At 36.9% G+C, this 26,804-nt stretch overlaps 1 protein-coding gene across 13 annotated transcripts in view; it reads right to left on the reverse strand.

Annotated features, from left to right (window-relative positions):
• rapgef2b (Rap guanine nucleotide exchange factor 2b) overlaps positions 1-26,804 on the reverse strand; it is a 136,636-nt gene that overhangs the window by 36,481 nt on the left and 73,351 nt on the right. For 10 of the 13 annotated variants that reach the window (XM_067388879.1, XM_067388875.1, XM_067388874.1 and 7 more), the window contains 2 exons: positions 25,971-26,138; positions 16,702-16,719 (listed from right to left, as the gene is read on the reverse strand). In XM_067388879.1, the coding sequence (XP_067244980.1) occupies positions 16,702-16,719; positions 25,971-26,138 (186 nt within the window). The remainder of the gene's footprint in view (positions 1-16,701; positions 16,720-25,970; positions 26,139-26,804) is intronic. The other 3 variants (XM_067388880.1, XM_067388877.1, XM_067388873.1) reach the window with 1 other exon arrangement.

A 26,804-nucleotide genomic window follows, 5' to 3' on the forward strand; every position in this document is an offset into this window, starting at 1 on the left:
TTCCACTCAGCAGTCCAGCGCTGATCGCTTTCCGATGCCGCCCGTGTGCAAACACCGAAGAACGTGATCACTCACTCGCATACACACACACACACACACGTGAACGAACACGCTATCAAATGCATTTAGTCACAAGCAGCTTTATGAAACGCAACAGATGTTGAGCTGACAGCATCGTTCAGTGATGTCATAACTCCTCCCACATTCAAACGCTCACACACAGTCATTATCAAGCATTTAAATTTAAGTTTTACTGTGACAAACACGACACAATCTTGGCCATTTCATCATCCAGTACACACACATCTGAGCATGTGTGCAGGGTGACGGGGGGCGGCATGCACATGGCTGCCTTCACACACTGACACACATTACGCTAGCAGTGGATGAATGAGGTCGTGGCACTCGACAGCCTCTCGTAAAACAAGATTCCACGGGTCGAACGATACAATGCAGTGCTAAGCTAGACGTACTGTATGTGAAATGTCAATTAAAAGACATCTGCATACATGCAATTAACCCTTTGAGTAGCTTTGTATCAAAAACAAGCTACACATTTGCAGAAACACTAGAGACATGGAAATACACCATTTAAAACCACATTTAACTCATTTGTCTCTCTACATTAGCATTTTAATGCATCCAACGCCATTTTCATCCATCCTGATCATGTTTGGCACATCTGACGAGCGAATGCTGGTAGTATTTTGAGGAGAGAGAACTAGAAATGTAGGGTCGATACTTACAGGGCTTTTATCAGCCTGGCTGGAGACTCCATGGCCGCCACCACTAACTAATGGCTTCATAATGGAGGTGCAGAGCCAGGGCGAAATTTAAGCATCCTGCTGGTTCCCACTAATCTTCCCCTCTCTCCCCCCTCCAGTGAGTCTTCCCCTGTCTCCCTTCTTTCCCCCCCCTCCTGCAGGGGAGAAGAGGAGAATCTTTCCCAGGGTAGGAGGGGGAGAGAGTATGTTCGCCGGAGATGATGTGCTGGATTCGATCAACACGGTTCTCCCTCCAAAAAAAATCAACGCTTTTCCTTGTCAGGTGCACACAGCATCTGTCTGTCCACTAGGTCCATGAAAAGAAAGGGATGAAGGAGGAAAAAAATAAAATAAAAGGAGAAACAGGATGAGAAATCCAGGCAGGGATGAGGGGAAAAAAATGAATCCTCCTTTTTAGGTAATCAAGTAAGACTCTCCTATCAGTGACGACCAATGCTGATCGACAGCGTTGTAAAAAATGAGGGGAAAAAAGGCAAAAATGGCTGACAGCACTTTCACTCCCTCCCCATCATCTTCCTCTGTCTCTCTCGTGTCCACGCGTACGGCTTTATGCACCATTAGCAGAGACTGTGACTAGGGAACCAACCTCACGCATCCAAGCTGTCTTTGTTAAACACTCCCGGTTCATTTGTGTCCAAAGCAGGGGGTGTGTGAGTGTGTAAGAGACTGTGTCTGTGTGTGGAGGGGGAGGAAGAGAGGGGGCTTTGAATAGGAACCTCCTCCCTCCCTCACTGATGTTGAAAGAGCGCCGCTGGTGCCGCTTACTACACATATATACTCCAACATGCATATGGGTAGTTGACGCATGATATGTTAACCTTGATGATGATTAACCACTTCTACGAATGTATAAGGGAACATTTAAATCTTAGGTTCTGTAACTGCTTTCTCTTTTAAAACATTTTTTTGCCTTCACTAGGTCACTTTAAACACCCCATGTAATCAAATCACGTCCATTATCTAGCCCTTATAAGGCTATCTATGTTATTTTACTCCAAAAAGTTGACAAAATACCTTATAGCAGATTTACAGATTTAAAATTTACATTGTTTTTCTCTCAAGAACAAACAAACCTCACCATCCAACTCTCAATTTTTTATTTTTGCTCAATCACATGCTCTCAAAAATAAGAATGTAGCTGGCTATTTAACAAAACAAAAACAAAAAAAATATATATATACATTTTGATATGTCCAGCCAAACTTCTATTTTCACTATGAAATATGTAAGTATTTCATGGGGTTTTTAATGTTTTTGTGACTCAATTAATATGAGCTGAATCTCATTATTATAACTATTTTTTTCATATAATTGCATGCTGCTGCTGCTATACAATATAGTGTACATGAATTATCCATAGCAGATCTATACAGTTGGAGCTGGGGAAGGTGAGGGTTTCTGAAAGCGCTAAGGCAAATGCTACCCATGTATTTAAATTGAGCATGCAAGCTCATTGGCTTCTGATACAGCAGGGACCAGCAGGGATAGTGTCCTATCTATAATAATGTGAAAATAAACAGAATAAACATAACATACACATATATATTTTTACAAAATTTTGTTAGATGCGATATAAATTTATTTTGTGTGTGTTATATAAGTATACATTTAAAACATTATATTTATTTATATTCCCTGAGAATCAAACCCCAGGTCTGTGGTGTTGCTAGCACCATGCACTACAGTTCCAGCCAAAGAAAAACCATTTAAAATAGTCTTACATGGAACAAAGCACATCGCACAAGACATGTAAACTTATCAAAAGTATTTTATGTGAATTACCCATAAACATCACGCACACACTCGCACAGACACTGCGAGACTAAAGGCACTAATGAGAAAATTAGAATAAAAGAGCATGCAATGGGTGAGGTGCAGATATGGAAATAAGAAAGGATGAGAGAGAGTTGAACGGTGGACGGGGGAGAGGAAGAGAGGAATGGAAAGACAAGAGAAATGAAGGATGAGCACAGTTAGCCCAGCGAGAGTAATGTCATTATCACGCTCCCCTCCGCTCACCACCAGGGCTGCAGGCAGTTGGCATGGCAACCGCGGAGGAGAGCCATTTCCTGGTCGGTTTGGGCGGGAGAGTGAGAGAAGGCTGGAGAGGAAGAAAAATAGATGGAGAGACAGAGAGAAAGAGATGGAAGACGGTAGCAGACGACAGAAGCACAGAGCACATGGCTCTCTGACATCCTTCTTGTTACTATGACAACGCTGCCAATTCACTCCCCACCCCCCACCAAACACACACGCTCCAGTTACCCCTCTGGGCGACTGACAGCCCCGCCCACACACGACCCTTTAGCTTTGTGATGACGGAAGTGAGCTCACCCCTCACCCCCCCCCCCCTCCATATCTCTTTCTGTCAGTCAAAATAAAGACATAGGCTACAATAAATGTTATCATTCAATCAATCAGTCATCTGTCCATTTGATATAAAGCACTTATTGTTTCACAGAGAGGTGAGCTGTGAAATATAGCTGTGCCCTGGACTGACACTATATGATAATTAGAATTTGAATAACAAAGAAAAATATGAACAATGCATGCAAGCAGGGCAATAGGCCAACAGACAGCCAATCAGATGACTTATGCAAATTTCCATTTGCTAATGTGTGACACATTTTATATCATAAAACTACTATGTATAACTAAGTCTTGACAAAAAGGTAAAATGGTGTAAATAAAAATGTATAAATAATAGGGAATAAAAACAATCTTTATAAATACATAAACTTAATTAAAAACAATTAAAGGAATTAAAATGTGTTTTGTTAATGGTTGCATCAAAGGCTTTCTGTCAATTTAATACAATGAAATGGCAATTATATGTGATAAAACTGTGAAGGCTATTAGCGTTTATGCTTACACATAAGCATTTCACTACCGTATCAAATAGAAACAGCCAGCTTGCATGTTTATCATCTGTGATTACAAAAGCAACGTAGGCGTGAAGATACAGATAGGCATTAGTGAGTGAAATTTTGGACGGCTTCCAGATATGCACAGGGACCAAAACAACCCCCCCTGATGACATCATCCCCGATGATGTAATGCCTGACAAAAACAAGCTCAGGTGCTGCCACGTCCTGTCGTTAGAGTAACCACCAATCATCATAGGAAAACCGAGCGTCGTTACGTCTACGCGGTAACAGGGTCACATCAAGGGACGGCTCAGCATCACCCAGAGCACATTTCAGGAACAATAGATGCTCATTATGGAAAGGTTGAGATTGGGTCAAGAAGCCAACGCTTCATATGAAACAACAAAGACCACAAAGACAGAAGAAATCTGTTTGGGCAAATAGATTAAGGTACATTATAATCCAGCTGTTATGTTTAGTGCACAATGGATGCGGGCTTTTAAAAGGTTGATGCATAAACATATCTAGAGATCAAAGTGGCACACACACATACATACATACATACATATATATACACATATACACATTGGCTGATTATTTGGCTATCAATAGTTATGTAATCAAAGTCACTTAAAATGACAGCAGTTATAGTTTTTCATTGATAGTACTTTGTTTAGCACAAGGTCAATCAAAGCTCAACACATTAAGATATGAAATAATATGAAACTGTGCTTTATTAACGCTATCGATGAAGGTTTTGATCAATTAATCAATCCATGAAACAGGAAAACCAAGCTGTTTAGAGAAGTGATGATGTAGGCAAAATATGTCATGCTTCTTACAAAGCTCTGAGAGGCATTTCAGAATACAAATTGAGATATTAGTTCCTTTAGAAAAGCTACTGTTATCCCTCTACTGCTGAAAACAGCACAACTGTCAAAGATCCCTCCAGCCTATACTCAAGGGAGTCGGATACAGAGGAAATGAGAGGAAGTGGGAGAGAGAAAGAGAAAGACATACACACACACACACACACACAGAGAGAGAGAGAGACAGACAGATAGGATTAACATCGACTGAAGCTCTTCCGGATCATTCCTTTCATGCCAAACCTTTTCAAAATTTGAGTACAGTAAGGCTAGTCTGCACTCATTCTCCAAAAAGATGGGCCACAGCTAAAACGAAGAAAAGCTTCTTGCAACTGTGACAGGCAAATGCAAACTCTCATTTTGTACTGACATCTAATATATTTAAAGCTGCAGTCCATACATTTTTTGGGTTAAAAATGATCCAAAAATCAATTTTTGAGCAAGTACATAACCAGCCAGCGTTCAAAACTATCTCCTTACCTTAGCCTGGTTCACAACGGTAAGCTTGTAATAATGTTTTCTAATAAAAGGGGTACTGGTGGGTTTCCGCAGGAAATTCGAGCATGCCGCCGTTCTTCTTTGCGTCATTATGTCACATCTGTTTACATACAAAAGGAGTCCCATCTAGTAAGCTATATGGCATGTGGAGGATGCTGTGACAGATCATTTATAGCCTTTTCTCACAGCAGCTGCAATAACTAAACTTATCATTTTGATGGCGGATTGTAAGCCAGAAAGGTCCAAATGACAATCATCAGTGACAACTAGAGATTCACCAAAAGCAAAAGACTTCGAACTGCGGAGTGGCTAAAGAAATTGAAATCTCCAGGTAACGCTAATACAGACTAAATACACATAGTCATGCAATGCTGATGTTGTTAACATTAACAAATTTGAGAACAAAGTATAACACTAATAATCATTTGCATGGTTTGAAGTGATCCGAGCAAAGCGATCGTTAGATTTCATCACCATTGGTAAAGCAATTTATTGTAATGCTTTTTTTCCCTCAGTTGGTCAGAACAAAAGTAGCAGACATGATACTTACTTGTTCAGATGATATTTTCTGGTGAAAATTCTTATTTTGGTCATACTTCTGAGACATAGAATCTGTGATTCAGAAGTACAGTATCCACACCAGTGTAGTGACTGACAGCAAACATTAGATTAATCTGCGCTGAGGAGCCGTGTCGATGCACAACCCACGTAAAAACGATAATTCCGCAAATTACTGCAATTGCAGGTTTCAAACAGAGATGGTGACAAAAAGGCAAAACATATGGACTGCAGCTTTAAGTAAAATATCTGCAAATAGAATAAAATAGAGCTGTGTAGTAATGACGGTAAAAATGTGTTATTTATACTGTGGTAGATATAATTATATGGCTACAGTGGGTTATATTTGACTATGGTGAATAAACATGAAGAAAAAATACAAAGCAAAATGTGTTCAAAACAAGAGGTAGAACTTGCTAATCTTTTGAAGAGAATCCTTTTTTTTGATATGCGTCCATTAAATTGCCCCAAAAAAATCTAGGATGAAATACCATCAGTAAACAAATTTAAAGGATTATCCAAAGGCGATAAACCATCATAATATAAACCATAATATAAACTCAATAATTATATTGCGATATAAATATAATTTTTATGATATAAAATTAATTATACTGTGATATAAGACACAGTCCAACTAATAACTCAATGAACCTGTTTCATTACATTCAAATGTCTACATAAGAGTAATTTTCTAAATGACTTGCACAGTAATTAACATGCAGTGTTAGGGCTGGTTAAGATCGTAGACAGAGAACACTGCATGCATAAGAATAAGGACCACTGCCTTTATACTACGAGAAGGAGAGCAACTTCAAATGACCTTTATAATAAACCAAGAATTGACATGCATTAACAGTGGGTTAAAGGGGGATGGTTAGGCAGGACAAAGTGATTCCAAACAGTAATGATTAATGAATATTCATTTTCACAATATACAACTCTTCAATCCAGTAATACAATTTAGTAGCCTGCTACTGCATGTTGTTTATGATTGCTATTTTGCTAAACAGCACAATGTATTTAACACTCTGAGGTCTGACGGTATCGCCGGCGATACCACCGTGGTTTTTTCTTATCAGTGTGAAAGAGACTCAAAATACTCCGTCAATGTTGCACATACAATTAAGAGTTATACACCATTTTAATCTGTGGAATATCTTCTTTCATTTGTGTACACTCAGAGTAAAAACAGAATTTTGTGCTTTTTGTAAAATAAAGAAAACTAACATGATGCGTGATTTCTCCTCTCCCTCTGAACGAACTCCAATCTGATAGTTCTCAGAAAATGAACTGTAACTTAGTGAATACTAATGACAAAAAAATTACACTTATGTCTAAAAAAACGTTAAGATGTCAGGTTTTAAATCATGTAAGTCAAATCGAAAACAAACCTTCTTTGTTTATGTAATCTGTATGAAAAGAGAGCCATGTCAGAAATCCGTGATTCAGCTCATTATCTGCTAATGCGGCCACGCCCACGGAGCCAGCGCTATTCAGACGCTAATTCAGTCAATACATGCATTTATTATCTCAATCGTGTATTTATTGTCTTGAAAAGTGTTTATCTGGATGTAAAAGTCATGGTTAGCGATCTCTAGAAGACATGCAGTTACTTCCTGTTTACTTGTCTTCTACAGATGAAGTTTAGATGAGTTTTTGTTTCTTTAGCGCCCTCCTGCTGCTGTATGTATTGGAAACTCCATTCATGGAATAGCCTCTTCTTCTTTTAGATGAATTTGTGGACTAAAATGCACAGAGCGCCCTCCGACTTCAAGGATGAATTGAAAACACCAGCGCTCATAGTAATGACAGTGAATATTAAATAAAAATAACTCCTCTGTATAGAAAATTGACATAAGCATATGAGAATCCAATATTTCTCCAAATGTGCATGCTTTTAAACTAAAAGCCTATATTCAGACTCTTTGCATCACAGAAATACATTATATTTTAAAGTATAATATAAAACCATTACTTTATATTGTAATAATATTTTTCTGTATGTTTCATATATCATAATGAGCTTGAGACATCACAGAAGGTTTTTTTTCACAGCCTACCTGACTGAAATGCCTCATTAATATGCAAGTCATTTCAGCTCATTACTATCCAATTCTTTTGTCTTCTCAGGTGAGAATGGCCCATTTTCAGTGGTGATTCACGCCTCCTTGCATACTGTGTTTCTTGGCAAAAAGTGTCTTACAAAAACTAAATCAATATATTGTTAAATATGAAGGAGTAGGCAGCATAATTTTTACATAATTTTGAAGCAAAAACTCTAGTCTACAACCTCCAATACCCTAAAGTCTTATGAACACAGATTTATTATACTTTTTTTGGCCTTATTTCAGTGACTTAAGTTTTTTGTTTTTTCAACAACCACGCATAAATGTTATTCCTTCAAAAACACAAACATGTACATACATGTTCCTCACATATTATTGTAGCCTAGTTTGTGCTGAATACAGTGTAATGACACTTTTTCCATTAATATGTTTATGAACAACTGAAAAAAGCACAAATGTCAGGGCATGTCAAAAGTTCTCCAGGCCCCAAATCAGCCTCAGACTCCAGAGGGTTAAATTCTGACAGGCCCGGATTGGCTAATCGGGAGAATTCCCGGTAGGCCGGTCTGTTTATTTGGCCACGAGGGCCGGTGTTGTCATGGCACTGGGCTGAAATATGGATGCTCTAGAACAGGGGTCTCAAACTCAAATTGGCGGGGGGCCGTTTCTGTGATTGACACCTCATAGGAGGGCCATATTTACATTCAAGCGCAAGAAAGTGCAACATTTCAGAAAATTTACTTTCCTTTGCATTATTGCTCATTCTCTAAAATATCTTTATACCTATACTATAAATATTTTATTTACCATACTAAATGTAAACAGCAGTGTCTCTCTCATTGTAACAGAGTGTAATATAATTATATAATACTATTAAAAATATAATACTACTAATATACTATTAATTGCAATAGTCTAACGTTTAAAGGCTGCATCGGACGCGTTTCGGTGGTTTAAATCGACGCTCGTGACTCGAAGTCGAGTGCTTTTACCGTAATTTGGGCAAGAGCACTCATAATAGAAGCGACACGGTTGAGAGCGCGGCTCATGGTTGCATAGCAACGACAGACGCCACTGGAGCGAAAGCGCATTGGAAAGAAGGAGAATGCGGCGCGGCCGCTTATGTGACGCGATATGTGAATGCCCCTTAGAACGGCGACTTTTTCTTTGCATATCAGACAGGTAGCAACTAGAGAATAATAATAATAATAATAATAATAATAATAATAATAATAATTTAGCGGGCCGGATTATGTTTTATTTTTGAGATCAGTTGCGGGCCGGGTAGAGGGGGAGGGCGGGTCGTAAATGGCCCGCGGCCTGGCAGTTTGAGACCACTGCTCTAGAAACTGTGGACGTGGCCAAATGTACTAAGCTGAGTAGCCTAACTTTTTCCTTAAAACCAGTCAGTGACGGATTTAGGCCTGGACGACATGGGCAACGGCAAACAAACAAACAAACAAACAAACAAACAAACAAACAAGCGATAGGGTTTTTACCGCTCACTTGCACGTAACGTCAATGATATCATGTCACTTCGGTGGGTAAATTAACCTGGTCGGGAGGGACTCGGAGTGTGCGCCCGGAGAAGACAACTCACTCAAAAGTATACGAGAAGAAGGGATGAGGTGACGTCTGTAGGGACAGCGGGACAAGTTCTAAATAAATGCTAAATTATGGTAAGGCAATAGTTCTAAGCCACCGGAGGCCGATTTAAGTAACGTAAATAAATAAAAAGGAAGAGGGGAAAACATGCAAAAGATAAAAGGCATGTATGCAGCTTAAGCGTATCGTAATAATAGTAGGCAAATAATAAAATATAGGGCCTATCAATTTGTTGTCACATGTTATGTTGCTTGCATAGCAATTACACATTGTCCAACAATATTAAGTAGGATTCATGGCATTTTGTGTTATTTATTTGCCTCAATTTGTAATAATTTAAGTATATACATTTATATAAAATAGCAAAAATTTATGTTAAATCCACTTTAATAAAGATCTACATTTCTAAATTTCATTCATAGTGGTATACATGAAAAAAATGAAAAATTGGACGATTACTACCATCTACTGGAAAGCAAACACTTAATTAAATTAAAATTAAAATAACATGAATTTTTAACTACAGCCACTAGATGGCTAGAGAATTAGTCAATGGTTAACATTATAAAATCATTATTATAACTATAAAAATAACTCTATATCAAATTTTAGCATTTTTTTTTTCTACTATCATTTGTACTATCATGGGTATTTGAAGATATTTTTGAAAAATACAATTATTTACAAGGCTGTAGAGAACCGTGCACTATTGCAAACTTGTATACTGAGGTTTTAATTACATTATTTTAATATAGTCAGTCGTGAATTAAAGTGGGCCGGTCTAAGGCATGAAACTCCAGGGCTGAAAATGAGTCCCAATCCGGCCCTGAATTCTGATGTACATCAGCCGTAAAAAAAAAAAAAAAAAAAAAAAAAAAAAACAAACATTTATGTAGACACTATATAATGAAGCAAAGTTGTTGCAAAATGCAAATAGATGCATAGATTCCATATTTAAAATACCTGTTGCTTGGCACCCATAAACAGCTTATTATTAGGATAATGAACTATTACTTGGTGGAAGAATTTTATTATTATTATTTAATACACCTGGCTTACGGCTTTATTTATTTTAAATTAATGTTTTAGAGAACAAAACGCAGAATTTGTTTTATACTCGCAGTAGTTGTAATGGCTAACTTAAGCGGTTAACTTATTTTTTTGACATAAACAAACAAACAAAAAAAAAAAACTAGTTTTTGCATCCCAATTACACAGTCCCAAAAGGGCATGTTGTGTTTTTTTTTTCTCTTAGTATGTAAGAAGATCTGATGTCTTGGGGGGATATGTTTAGCATGGGACTAATTAAAGATCAATGCTATAGACAACATAGGTGTTCAATCCTGTGGAGGAAGAGAATGTGCCTTGGCTTGCTCATACAAGATGCTTGATTCTCACACCGCCTGTCAAGGTTCAAAGTGTCTATGAGTGCACTTCCAATCCTGAACACTTTCTGTGAAAACACAGATGCAGGAAGAGGATTTCCTACTAGAGCAAGAGAGCTTAAGTGAATTTCTTAAGGAAATAAAGGCAGGAGGAAGAGTTGCTTGTCTAAAAACAATGGTGAAGTGAAATGTGGCGTTCTGGTAATTATGAAGGCCATAAAGGGTCAATGTAACAGTACCCAAAGGAGGAAGTGTGTTTTTCCCCTCTTCCAGAAGTAAAGCAACTGCATTCTGATGAGTGATTTCTACAACATGTACACATCAAAACTATGGCACTCATATGAATTATTCATATTTTCTGTATAAATAATGGGTCCATTTTAAATAAAACACTAGGAGAATCTGGGCTTATCAAAATAATAAATTACTGTAAGCATGTGCCAACATAAGATATATATTAAAGCATTAGTTCACCCAAAAATGTGAATTCTGTCATTAATTACTCACCCTCATGTCGTTCCAAACCTGTAAGACTTTTGTTCATCTTCGGAACACAAATTAAGGTATTTTTGATTAAATCTGAGAGCTTTCTGTCCCTCCATAGAAAGAAATTGCCTATGCAATTAAAATTAAGACGCTTCAAAAAGTTCATAAAGAGATCTGAAAACTAATCCATATGTATTGAGTGGTTTAGTAAGAACCTGAACCTGAACGACGTGCAAGATCAAACCTCTTCCAGAAGCTCAAACTTAACCAATGACAATCATTCTCATGTTACGCATCATGTTTAAGCTTCCTGAAGTTTTTTTTCTCGTACATCAAGCAGGTTCGGTTGAGCTTCTGTTTATGTTCGCTGATCAATGTTTATATGTGAATAAAAGCCTAAATTAAATCTGTTCAACATAAAAAGCGATCGAGTCTCTTCAGAAAATTTGTACTAAACCACTCAATTCATATGGATTAGTTTTCCGATCTCTTTTTTGAAGTGTCAATGTTTTAATTGGGTAGGCTGTCTATGAAAGGACAGAAAGCTCTCAGATTTCATTAAAAAGATCTTCAATTGTGTTCCTAAGATGAACGAAAGTCTTACAGATTTGAAACGACATGAGGGTGAGTAATTAATGACAGATTTCACATTTTTAGGTGAACTAACCCTTAAAAAGAAAACAAAAAACGAGTTTGATGCGTCATAATTAGGTGTGGGAATCATAAAGAATTAACGATTCCTTAGATTTGATTCAATAAACGATTCTTTTAGTCATTTAATGAAGGTACTCTCCCACTGCCTGCCAAAATTTGTTCTTTCTACTTAGTAAACAACACTGCTAAGTATCCTTTACGAAAACTATACATGTATCTTTAAGTATAAGTGCGCTACATGAACAACCAGTAATGCTGCTTTTAGTCTTACAAAACTTGCATACACAAAGTGCAGTAACAATTCTCAAATAATTCTAAAAATTAGAGATGCACAGATACTAAATTTCTCCGCCGATTATTCAGAATGATATCGGCTGATACCGATAGTTTGGTCTTTCTTATGGAAAAAAAAAAAAAAAAACTCCACCAAATAATGTTGCATACTATACAGGGAACCTTTTACCATAATTTATAGTAAATACGCTCCTCTCTAGTCTTTTTTATATATATAGACAGAAAAGGAACAGTGAACAGTGAGCTAACAGTATTAACATCACATTTAACTAAACTTTTATTCTTATCAGAAGTAACAAAGCACAAAGCCTTTTGCGATTATTGGATGGGAGGCGCTACAAATATGATGTAGAAAAGAAAAAAAAAACGCAGACCTGGCAACCCTGGCTTGAACTACAGGTGATTTATAGGGTCAAAAAGAGCCTGCTTTAACGTCGCTATTTTTAAACTGTTAATGCGTTAAAATTCATCACAAGAGTGAGTTTCTTCACACACAATATGTATGAGTTGCAGTCCGAACATGGTTTTCCGCACCCTTTTGATTGACAGGATATAATCGGCCCTGATCATCGGCAGTTTTTAAACAATCAGCAGATGGCTGATAGTGATAATAATCTCTAATAAAAATTTAAAATGATGAAAGGCATGATGTGCAGTTCAGTTAGGTAAAGAATTACTACAATTCAGCGAGTCTTATAGACCGGTTCAAACCAGTAACTCATGAGTTGGGGATTGATTTGTTAGCCATTTTGAACAATTCAAATCTAAATATGAATCAGTTCACAAGAACTCATAACAGTCATAACAGGTCAAGTTGAAGCTGTTTGAAAGAAAGTTCCAGGTGTAAAAGTTAAAGTGCAAACCTGAAAGGTCACTGGATGGGACGGTGGTTTAACGGTCAACTCTATTACCATGTATGCATGGTAATCAACAACAAAACTGCTGAAGACTGACTATGAGTGTGAGAGAGGAAAGAGGGATGAAAAGACAACAAGATCAAAGGACAAAGACTGCAAGGTTTCTGCAAGGTACATTGCTCCTGGCTGATAGCCGTCCATCTGGACCCGACGCCCCGCTGTTATCATTTGAAACGTCCGTGTGGCTTAAACCATCAGCTCTATCATAACTGTCATAACAGCTATGACGGAGCTGGTGTCATAACTGTCAACTGTCATTTATGCTAATGCACAGTTCAGCAGGACTGTTGTGCTGCAAATATGAAGAAAACAGCATGTTTATTGATATTTCTCCACAGCAATACATTTGTGACAGTATAAAACCTTTAGGACCATAACAGATACGACCTGTGTACTATATTCCAAGTCTTCTGAAGCCATACCATAGCTTTGAATGTTTGTGTGCGTTTATAGTGGTATAAATCTTTTTAAGTGCGGGCCTTTTGTGTCTCTGTGCCGCCGTATACTGCAGCAGCAGCAGCCATCACCGAGGACAGCACTAAAAATAGAGCAGACTCTTCACAAGAACACCTGACAAGACTCCCTCTCTCACTCTTTTCCACTCTCTAACACACACGATCACACTTTCCATCTCCCAATCGCTTTGCTTCACTCCTCACTGAATCTAATTACGGCAAAACAAGTATCAGCTCAGTGGCAGCAAAATCTACCCATCAGCAGCCCTCATCAGGCCTAGGGCCTCAAATAACACGCTAAAACAGACACATATAAACACATTAACACACAAATATCTTACATGCACTCTTGTTTGTGCTGGAAAAGGGCTGAGTCTGTTAGTGCAGTACAAATAAGCCTAGCTTCTAAATCCTAAATTGCTGTTGTTGTTTTACGTAAATAACGGGACAAGCAACACTGAAAAAATTAGTGCAATTTTAACTGTAAAATATTGTAAAAATGCTATGGAATTATTATTTTTTTAAATAGGTTAACTATACTATATACAGGGGAAAACTAAAAGATCTAACCGGACATTTCATGCAATTTTTACAGTAAAATACAGTTAAATGTACAGTAAAAAAGGTGAATCAAATTGTAATTTACAGTGAAAAACTGTAAACTAACATTTGTAGAATTCCGTTTGAAAGTATTTAGTTTAAATTATGTTTCTTAACCTGTTAACTGGCACCCCCCTTTTTTCATATATGCACTATTCAAATTTAAATGGTTGTAATTCAAGAATGCTTTGCAATATAGACATAAGACTTGTCTTGTTTTAATGAAGACATTTGGCAGATTATAGTAGAAGTGAAATAAATGATGTAAGTGAAATAATAAAAAAAAAAGTTATACAAGTTTAAGTTTATGAAAATGTAAAAATATATTTTATATAAAATATATATTTTACAAAACATCACACAATATGTGACTGCAAGAGAATAAGACTGCAAGAGAATAAGGGTGCTTTCACATTAGCACTTTTGGTGCGCACCCGGGTTCGATCGACGTCAGAGTTCGGTGCGTTTGGATGATGTGAACACTGTCTTCTGAACTCGGGTATGGTTCGCTTGAGATATGAATGCAAACGTACCAAAGTGTGAACCACGGAAGTGAACCACTATTAATGCCGTATTATTTGATAAAAATGTGTGTTTGTGTGTGTTTCCCGATGAGCGTGAGTCACGTGCTGCAAACAGAGAGCTGTAGCGTAGCTTTTCTCATTTCTGCTCACCTTCAGCATTCTATAATCGCGGCAGATAGACGTAAGAGCCGTTATGAACAAAACCAACGGTTCAAAAACAAAAATATAAAAGTGAGGAGAGCAACGTTATGCATTTTGCCGCCTTCTCCTGTGCCATCGTTACTAAGCAACGTAATAAACAGCTGCTGGTTTGATGACGCAAACGAACCGCGGTTCGGACCCAAATAATAAAATGTGAACACAGTCCAGTGGGAGCAATCGAATTCGGGTTCGGTCCAGGCAATCGAACCAAGTGTGAAAGCATCCTAAAAGCTAAATGGTCTGATCTGAACCATATATTTCCATAATTTTCATACGATTTATGAAGTAGACATCCTATATAGTACTAGTATGGGAAGTTTGGCAGAATTTGATATGAATTCCACCTCTAGTAAACACATAAAAAGAACACCTATGCTCACCACCACATTACAAACGGTGAATCTGTATTTTTTTTCTCGTTATTTTTAAAACACTTTCAGACCTTTTTTTCTCAAAAAAAATAATGGATGTTATCTTTTGAACTCTTGGCATGAAAACAAACCAATCTTTCTACCAATATTTCATGTTTTTTTCATGTTCATCACTATTTCAAAATAAAGGTCTGAACAAGCCTTTTGAGCATGAAAATATCCTTGTTGCAAATGATATATAGTTTGTCAAGATTAGTTTAGGTTTAGTATATTACTGTTTTAAATATGTAATGGCTGTGGGCTCACCAGTGGGGCCAGCGACACTTAACAGAATTCCCTGTTTGAAAGCATTTAGTTTAAATAATTATGTTTCTTCATAGTTTTTGTTATCAGTTATGCACATTTGGGCTTTATGTTGCATCTTCTGTTGTTTAATTAATGTTTATTGCATTATTTTAGTATCAGTGAATTTAAATTATTACTATTATTTATTTATTTATTTATTTTATTTATTTTTTTATTTTTTGGTAATTCATTAAAAATACAACTGTTATATGGCCAAAATATGCTAAATAAGTGAAATGGCAAAATAGTAATTTAGCTAAAACTGATACAACATTTGCCCCAGAGTTTGTTCCATCAGTATATAAATGTATTTATTAGTAATAGGCCCAATAATATGCAAATGAATGACATGTCATGGCATGTGCATATTATTGGGCCTATTACTAATAAATACATTTATATAACATGTTATGTTATATTTTATAAATAATTTGACAATAATTACAATGTTTGATTTTTTCCATGAATGGAAGGATTTTTTCCCATAATAAATATCAAATTTAGTAACAGTTCTGGGTCATGTCCAATGCATGATCCGGTTCCTGAAGTGAAAATAGTTGAGAAACATTAACATAATCAGTTGGTTATGAAAGCGTTACCTTTAACCAGTACATAACTCATTCTGCACCATTTATGCTACATTAATGATACCTCAAATTGTGCAGCTTGTTAGGGAAAGGTAATACTATAACATGCTTAAATGATCAAATTATGATTTTCACTGGGCATGAAAACAAAACAGAATGGAAACAAAACAAAAACAAAACAAGGAGGGACTCAAGCCATATCTAGAGACCAGAACATTACAGAGACTCTTTTGACTTGGTCCAGAAAGCAACAACCAAGCAGTCACTCAGAACACTCTAGCATTCATAGCATAGCATTGCAATGCCCCAGGAACACTAGCAGCAAGTGGAACTCAAAATAAATAAATAAAAATAAAAACATAAAATACTAATTTGTCTAACTAGCTATGAGGCAATAATATCAGTGTGCAACCTGGAAGCTTGCAGTATAGAATCACTCACTTTAAATCATTGTTGGACCAAACATTCATTTGACAAAATAAATATGATACATCTACACAAATTAAGCCATATTGCCACGATCACAAGGTCATAAACTCACATATAACCCACACATACATATATAAATCACAGCTATGCAGGAAGTGACACACAGAGAAATAGAAACAGAAACAGTGAATAAATACGATACCTGAGCCTTAACGCATTCCTGCGGAGGAGCCAGTATGAGGAGAGAAGCAGAGAAGAGGAGCGTTATTATCAGCCTGGGTTATTGAGGAGCAGAGCAGGCTCAGAGAAACCCTGTTAAGCACTTTGCAAGTCATACTACGGGAAGAAGAGAGGGACATATCCTTTATAAAAGCTCAGACGCTATCAAAAAACAACAGAGGGTAGTGCACACATATACACACACGCACAGCTGAGAAACATGAGGCGGATGCTGAAATAAAAAAGCCATAAAGCTAAAATAAGCTAAAATGAGGAACTCTGACACTTCAGGTGAACAGAAAGGTTGCTAATTATGCAACCAAATACAATCGATGGGAGATCATTTAGTTACTGAATAACTGAAATGCAATGATCAGCAAATTAAGAGACACAAAAGAAGGAAAAGGCTGGTATTTATTGACTGAACAAGGGTCTCATGATCATTAAAGACCAGATGCCCCACAGTACCAGAGAGGAAGGGAAAAAGACAGATTTATAGACAGACAAAATGGTACCCAGTGTAAGTCAAAAACAAGGCAGTCACTGTTCGCTGGGCTTACTGTAAAGTCACTATTGACAGACAAACTAATTTTATTTAAAGATCCAATTAAATGGCTTGACGAGAACAAGTTTTTTCCTATTGAAAGGGGAAATTTGGGCAGGACAGGGTTTATCAGTAAAAAAAAAAAAAAAGAAAAAAAGAAAAAAGCTTTAGTTTACATCACAGTTTTGAACTAGGCCTGGGCTATATATCGCATGCGATTGTCACGCGCATTTCGTCAGTAAAGCCGGTTCCAGTGGCGTAACTTTGCTTTAAAAAGTGGGTGGGACAGGAATGTGTATTTATTAACTATTTATAGTTAATAAATACAAGGATCCGCTCTCGGTAATCGAATGTCCTGATGGACGAATGGCAGTATTTTCGTTTAGCGTGCAAGAGGTTCTGGGTTCTAATCCAACCATGAATGATTTTTTTTTTTTTCCTCATTAAAACCAAAGATGTTCATCAGTGATTGTATATCAAGAGCAAGGACACGTTTATGTATATTTTGGTTTGTGATTTCGACATAACGAATAGAGAGTCTCTGCAACTCTCTATTCATAGATTGAAGCGCTCGTCCGTGTGAACACTGCGCAGTGTGAACGAGCGCCAAGAGAACACTGTTGCGCCTCAGATAACAGCGACAACGAGCACTCAACATGATTTTAAAAACAACACATCCCAGCGCCACATCGCCTATTATTAACACAAACTGATAATCAACTAGAGGTGTTTATTTTGTATTAGATATCTGCGAGATGTTTCAAAAAGTGGTGGGGACAATATCGACCCTTTCAAAAAGTGGTGGGGACATGTCCCACCCGTCCAACCCGCAAATTACGCCTATTGTCGGTTCCCTGATTACCGCGAAATCGCAATCACCTGCTTTCAAATGGAGCGGCATTTAATAGACAGAGACAAAGCAGGTAATGGTGATTTCGCGGTAATCAGGGAATCGGCTTTACTGACGAAATGCGCGTGACAATCGCATGCGATATACCGCCCAGCCCTATTTTGAACCATCTTTTAGTACTTGCTACACTAGATGGTGATAGAAAAAGACTAAATTTTAAATTATAAGTATACAGATGATTAAGCCATTAAACTACAATTTTTGATTTCATGGGGTGTTTACAGCACAATTGTAAGTGTGATACAAGTGTAAATTCATCAGATACCCTCAGTATTTGTGATAACTTGTGATTCACATAAATCCACATAAATGCTTAAGTATTGCTGGGTTTTCACTGCAAAACACCACAAAAATGGCAAAAATAGTAAACAATTTATAAAATTACATTTCCCAATCCCAATCCCTTTTTTTCATGCAATCATAACCTACACCAATCATCACTACACTAATTATGAAAACTGCAATAAAATGCAATAAAATGCAATAAAATAAAATAATAAAATAAAATAAAATATAAAATAAAATGCAATAAAATAAATTTCAATGCCGTTTTGTATAAAATAAAATAATAAAATATAATATAATATAATATAATAATTAATATAATAATAAAAATAAAATGCAATAAAATATAAAATAAAATGCAATTCAATGCAATAATAAATAAAACGCATTAAAATGCAATGCAATAAAATAAAATAAGAACTGTATAATGGTGAAAAAAACATCTTGAACATCAGGGACTTTCCCATTTTGGTGTGGGATAGAATGACTAATATTATTATTATTATTATTATTATTATTATTAATAATAATAATAATAATAACAAAAACAACAACGTTACTTAAATGAAAAGGTGTGGGATGTCCACTAACACATCACTGAGATGAATGAACTGTACCTCATAATTTGCCTCCAAGCCGTTAATGTCAAATCTGAATCACGTCTAGGGCAGAGAGGCTTAGAGACTCGAGTTCAACTGCGTGAGGCAGGCAGCAGTACAATTATTTCACTCTGGGGCCAGAAATTGAATCAAATTAATGCCAGTCAGCAAGTCTCTATAAGGTTACGTGAAATACTCAAGGCTGATACATGATGTAATGTTTGGGAAGTGAATTTTCACCTTCGGCTATGTCTGAGTATGGAAATCCCACCGAGGAGGCACTCTCCCAAACTCACAGATTAGCTGGAGTACCCATCAGCTTAACATCCAATGCACTGCGGTCCCTCTTGAAGACACTACTGTGAACTTTCTTAGCCTGCTACCACTGATCTGAGAACAAAAACATGGTCCAAATCTCTTCCCATGGATCACAACAACAAAAAGGGAGCTGTTTGGGGAAAACTGTGCAGCTGAGTAGATACAATGGTGGGAATAATGTTGGTGTCCCGTTCAAATGCATCTCAAGGGAAAAACAATTTAGCTCAATGATGCTTGACGTATTTTGTTGTACCAAACAAAACAAGAATTTCCAAACAAGCTGAGGGAACACTGTCTTCTCTCCCATGGGAATGTGAGGAATGCTGGGAATGAACTGCAGTAGAATTGGGGGAGAAAATCCAGGAATGTGTCTACGTGATGGTCCAGCTTTAAACCTCCATGAAACATCTGTGTCAAAAATTCCCGAGATGAATGCCCAAAGCATTATGAAAGCAGAGCCTCACTGTCAAATCTGTTGGAGATTTAGTACAATAAAATACTACCCTGTTTTCTTTCTCTTAACGTGCCAAAAGAAAGACACATAAAAATGCCCTGTTCTCTTTACAACCTCACCATGGCATCCATCCTTTAAAATTACCAAGAAATCTAAACTGACCCGAATAATTTTATATATAAATGTTCTTTATAAATGTTCCTGCTCATATTGTGAATGATTCATCAGTGCATGTTACTCTAAAGACAACAAAATGTATAAATGAATGAATGAATAAATATTAAAAAAAAATTAAATTATAATAAATGTATGTCTTTGTAATCTGTCATCAAAATAAAATAATATAAATTAAAATAAATCAAGCCATTTACAAAATCTTTTCAATAATTGAATGCTGGTAAATGTAATATCATAACAGCAAATACTGATACATTTGCAAAAATAAGTATTAGCATTGATATATAATGACATGCTTTTGAGGGTAAACTTTCGCTTCAATTAAATAAATAAATAAATAAATAAATAAAGTGCCAGCCAAGGATATAACTAAATTTGTTCCCCAAAATCCTGGATATGTGATCATTTAAAGAATTAATGGGTTAGTTCACCCAAAAATTAAAATTCTGTCATTTATTACTCACCCTCATGCTGTTCCACACCCGTAAGACCTTCGCTAATCTTCGGAACACAAATTAAGATATTTTAGTTGAAATCCGATGGCTCTGTGAGGCCTGCAGAGGGAGCAATGACATTTCCTCTCACAAAATCCATAAAGGTACTAAAAACATATTTGAATCGGTTCATGTGAGTACAGTGGTTCAATATTAATATTATAAAGCGACAAGAATATTTTTGGTGCACCAAAAAAAAACTAAATAACGACTTATTTAGTGATGGCTGATTTCAAAACACTGCTTCAGGAAGCATCGGAGCATAAATGAATCACTGTATCGAATCTGCTGTTCGAAGCTGTCCAAAGTCACGTGATTTCAGCCGTTGGCAGTTTGACACGCGATCTGAATCATAATTCGATACGCTGATTCATTTATGCTCCGATGCTTCATAAGGCATTGTTTTGAAATCGGCCATCACTAAATGAGTCGTTGTTTAGTTGTTTTTTTTTGCCGCACCAAAAATATTCTCGTTGCTTTATAATATTAATATTGAACCACTGTACTCACATGAACTGATTTAGATATGTTTTTAGTACCTTTATGGATCTTGAGAAAGGAAGTGACATTGCTCCCTATGAAGGCCTCACGGAGCCATCGGATTTCAACTAAAATATCTTCATCTGTGTTCCGAAGATGAACGAAGGTCTTACAGGTGTGGAACGGCATAAGGGTGAGTAATTAATGACAATTTTCATTTTTGGGTGAACTAACCCTTTAAGCATTCACCATTATGTCGTTCCAAACCCGTAAGACATTTGTTCATCTTCGGAACACAAATTATATAATACAAGATATTTTTGATAAAATCCAAGTTTTTTTTTTTTTTTTTTTTTAATTTTGTTCAAAATACTTAACTGGTTTGAGTAGGACAACACTTAAATAAAACAAATTAGTTCAGTTAAATTAACTGTTTTGAGTATTTATAACTTTCTTTTTCTTTTGAGTTCACAACACTGACATATTTCAAGTAAACTGAACTGTTTTATTGTTTTGAGTTGTATGAATTCAGACTAAACATAAATTTAACTGAAACTGGGCTGAGATTTTCATTTCCCAGCATGCTTTGCCCATAGCACTCGAAAGGGAGAGTAAATGCTAAAATTAAGTGTTATATAATGTTTTTTTGTGCAAAATTAATGGATAAGGGAGATTTAGTAATGATTAATATTTTGTTATGCTAAATTAGAATAGTTTCTGTTAATGTGGGTTTTTAGAGAGTTACCATCATAGTGACAAGTGGCACATGCGGTTTGGTTTGAGAGCAGGTAAGTTACATGTTTTAAGTTGCTGTACTCATTCAGTAAGTGCTATGCTATTTGTTAACAAGTTGGCAAATTAGCAAGTTGGCATTTTTGAATTTTCTTATCAGGGTTTACAGTGAAGTAAATAACTCATTTGATTAGCAAGACCTCAAAATAAAAAAAAAGTTACTTAACTAAATATTTTATGTTAATTGCTATCAAAGTGTATGAGTTAGCTGACTCAGTACTTCAAGTTAGGAGCAATTATCAAGCATGAGTACTACAAACTTAAAACTTGATAGTTATACTTATATAAAATTGGGAACATCATAACTCTCAAAAAATTGTATGTAACTGATTAACTTACTTGGGTTTACAGTGTAGCGATTCTGAGCTTAGTTTTTAACAGCAGATGGCTCTGCATGCTTTAGAAACAGCCGTACTCCGCTCTCTTCCAATTCCGTACACACTTGAACCTTCTATAAAATAATTATTCATAAAAGGTTCGAAAAGTTGAAGCGAATTATGGGGCTGTTTGTAGTGGGTTGTTTACATTAATCTCCATCCTAAAAGCATTGTAAGGTGCAAGTACATAGTCAAAAGCATGAGCGTTCTTCTTCGTCAGCATTTGAGCATGCAGTTAAAAACTAGCCTTGAGCGCCATCTACTGTTAAAAACTAATCTCAGAGTCGATTCAAGAGAGAATCGTGGTGCATTCGGAAAATTTCAGAATCGATCCATGAATCGAGATGAATCGATTTATTCTCCCAGCCCTAAAATGTAAATATGTATACTTTTTTCCCTTTCTCTCTGCTCTGTATCTTTCCTTTACTCAGCTGGGTCTTGATGTTGTATATCACACATACAGATGGTAGCAGTGCAGTGGATTCTCACTTCAGCCTGCCCAGAGCACAGTGGGGATTGAGCGCATAAAACACCAGCACATCTTAAGCCAACACGACATACTGACAGTGGACACATAGGTAGAACACCAGCTAACACCTACATAGAGACCATATAACAGCCAACACAGCACAAGGAAAATAAGCGACTATTATGGAAACTACAAAAAAAGTAAATTATCTTGCACATATACAGGCACAGTGTGAGTTGCTGCAATTAACATTTAAGAAACTGATGGAACGAACCAAAAGTAAGAGTGAATAGAAGGGCGAGATTTAAAACACATCTGAACAAAGATGCTATTCTGATTTTACTGTCCAAACCACTGAAGAGAGCTTCTGAAAATTTCATTGCCTATTTTTACATTTTATAATGAGCTAGCAGCCATTTTAACCTGAACTCTGTTTATTTGATCTTCTCACCAAGGTAATGTGCAAGTTTGCTTTAGCTTTGGTTTTAAATGATAATTTTCTCTATAGTCTGACCAAATAATATATATATATATATATATATATATATATATATATATATATATATATATATATATATATATATATATATATATATATATAAAAAATATAATATAAAAATATCCACATTAACTTAAATAACTGGCTTCCGGCAGACAGCTATACGCATGTCGACTTGCGCAAAAAGAGTAACCCGACGCAATGTTGAAGTAGCGCAAGTTCTGATGCCTCTCACTGTTCAAACAAATAGGGCTGGGCAACAAACTCATTTCTCATTTTAGACTTCTAGTTCGTGAGCGTTGTTTTGCTCTATCCTCTGCGCTTCTACATTCACCAATATGTCATGCGTCGGGTCAGAGTTCACTCTTCGATCGATTGTACAGCCAGCTGTCAGAAGCTAGTTATTTTAGTTTAAGTTTTAAATATGGGTATTTTTCTTACACATACAGTATGCATCGCTTCACAACAGAAGGCCTTTATTAACCCACCAGAGCCATGTGGATATCCCTTATAATGGATGGTTTTGGGCTTCAGAATCTCATTCTCTATTTACTGCCATTATAAAGCTTGGAAGTTCCAGAACATTATTTAATATAACTGATAGTATTCGTCTGAAAGAAGAAAGTCATACACACCTAGGATATACACCCTCAGCTTGAGGGTGAGTAAATCATGGGGTAATTTAAATTTTTGGGTGAATTAAGTTGTTTTTGACACAGAATATTAATTAAGGAACAAGATAAAAACAAATAATTGAACAACCATGAGGATGGTGCTGCACTAGCTAAATGAACAGATTCTTACAGTAACTGCAGAACAATGCAAATATATTAGCAGAGTGAAGTTCATAGGAAGGAGACAGAAACCTTGTTCCTTCCACATTTGTAATATGAGGAAAGAGAAGTGGGTATTGTTACCAAAAAGAGTGCCGAGAGACTTCCAGTAGACTTCCAGTAAGCTAAAGCTTTACACAACATCCATGTAGCGTAACTTTTGTGAGAGGAACATTTTGGTGCACATCTGATGCACTGAACTGGTTATGGTGAAGAAATGTGAGAATGTGTGATCATATTTTGTCACAGCAGTCAAATACATTGAATAAAACCAGTCAACATCATGCATAGGTGGTATGATGGTACAGTATATATCATATTCAACGTTTGAAATTCATCAAGCATTTTTTTTTGCACCATTTATACACTGTAGATATATTAGCATTATTATTTGCATTATTTAGACATGAAAGTGAAAAAAAAGATGAACATACACAAATAAGCTATTTTACAGCTTCAAATAGGACTTATTCAGCCAGAATTAAGGCCCTGTTTACACTAGTGCGCTTTCGTTTTAACACAGTGTTTAACATCCTCGTTCATACTGGCATTTCCACTGTGTTTCAGAAAAGATCTCCGTCCACACTGCACGACCGAAAACGCATGTCACATGACCATTCGTGCACACTGGGCATGCGCACAGTGTAAACAGTAGCCGATTGCTCTAATAATAGCTTGCCTTTTGCTCATGCAGGCAGCTTCAATGTTATAAAATGCAGAGTTTAACTGCACAATGGCTGCTAAAAAGGACAACAAAGTCAGCAAAGCTTGCAGTTTTGTCTCCATGTTATTGTTGAAACGGTCATCGAGGCTGGTCTGTTACAACAGCTCTGGCTTTTATTGTTGTGTTCCAGTAGCGTAATGTGGGCAGCCACGCCTTCGTTTTCAAAAGTTTGGGACTGTTTACACTGAAACACAACCCCGGAGTTTTCAAACTAAAACAGGTCTGTAGTAGTGTTATTAAAAGTACTGACCGCAATATATGTGATGATTTGAGCACTGCTGAGCAGATTCGTAAACACCTCTGATTGGCCTTTGTGTTCTCGTGCTCACCAGATATGTCTGTGATTGGATACAATGATCAACACACGGGAAAGCTTAAAAGCACACGGAAGTGTTTGAATTTGAAATTGTTTTGAAAACAGGAGCATTTCAAAGCAGACATCAATCAGCGGACCGGTCTGCTGATAGAAGCCTGCTGTCAAACGCTCTCATGTGTATCTGTGTAAAAGCTCAGTGAAGAGCGTCACTGATATCCATTTACAAAATGTTTTTGAAGCGTTGATCATTGTAGCCAATCACAGACATATCTGATGTGCGCGTGAACACAAAGGCCAATCAGAGGTGTTTACGAATCTGCTCAACAGAGCTCAAAGCGTCACATTTTTAAAATTTCAGTCGATACTTTTGACAACACCAGTCTGCAGCGTTTCTAAAAGTTTCATTTTCCGAGGCTCGAAAACTCAGCAGTTTAGATGCTAGGCGGAACCGTAGCGAAAGTTATGCGTTACAAAATGAAAACGCACTAATGTAAACAAAGGCTAAGACTGTAACATATGTTTGATAATCGTTTTGATAATTTTTTAATAGTTTAAGATTTTAACTACTCATTTTAATAGTTTAAGTAATTTTTTATTTAACTTATTTTTGGTTTGCATCCAAATAAACATTTTATTTTTTTAATTATCCCATGTAAATTACTTAATTCAATGGATTATACAAAAAACAAGCATAACAGCATAATTACTTAATAAATATAAACCATTTTTTGTATATCCAGTACAAATAACTATATTATATGTATCACAATCTAAAATCACTGATATTGAAACATCAGATTTAGATCATACCATCCATCCCTATGCATAGAGAAAAAACAAGCATTTGCAATGACACATTTACTAACATGTAAACAAACAGGAAAGCTAGCCGGACAGGTGAGGAACAGGAACGCCAACAGTCATACTGGGGGGAGTGGCAAAGGAGAGGCTGTACAGATAAAGTCAAAGCATACGACTGACCGTATGGTATCCCCGTGCTACGGGCGGCTTGCCGGTAGGATAGGGGTCTACGGTGTCGATGATGGTCTGTCGCTCGCCCTTCTGATTGATCTTACGAAACCTTCGGCGGGACTGTCGGTGCGATGCCTGCCGCTGGAAATACTCCTCATTCTCATCCATATAGTCCACCTGCAAACGGAGGAGAGATTTGAGTGAGACTCTCTCTCTCCTCACCCCCCTCCCCTCCCCTCCTGCCCCTCTTACTGGCGCTGTGTAAAAATAGCAGTGGGTGTGTGAGCCTGTCTGTGTGTGTGAGTGTGTGTGTGTGTGTATGCGCGTGTGGGCTGAGCCTCAAACGCCTACGTCAAAGAGAGGCGCACAGCAGACAGAAAGGTAGAAAAGGGAGATGTAGTTTCAGAGCAGCAGCTTGCAAGGGTCTTTCAGTGCCGAATTGTGCATGTTATGCACTTTCTATGAAATTAACCTAAAAATGGATTCAAATGGCAAGAATTAAACAATGTATACTCTAGACCGAGGTATTTTGTTGGTGTGGCACCAGGAAATGTCATTGAAGGGGTGTAAACTGCCCATTGTAGGTCTTTGAATGACAGTCAATGAGTACACATACACATACGCATGATGGATACAAGTTGCATATAAAAGGGGCTGGCCACTGTGACATTATGCCATAAAAAGTGACATGATTATCCCTCTGCCTTATTTTGCTGCAGCCTCACATTTCACACCCACTCTGCCTTTGGGATTACACATCAAATCTCTCGCTACCGTACCAACCGCTGCTATGGCAACTGCCGGAGAGCGCGAAGCAGTGGGAATATATTGGGCGGTGTGAGC

This window comes from Chanodichthys erythropterus, chromosome 1 (genome assembly GCF_024489055.1).
Source record: "Chanodichthys erythropterus isolate Z2021 chromosome 1, ASM2448905v1, whole genome shotgun sequence".
NCBI classification, from domain to species: domain Eukaryota; kingdom Metazoa; phylum Chordata; class Actinopteri; order Cypriniformes; family Xenocyprididae; genus Chanodichthys; species Chanodichthys erythropterus.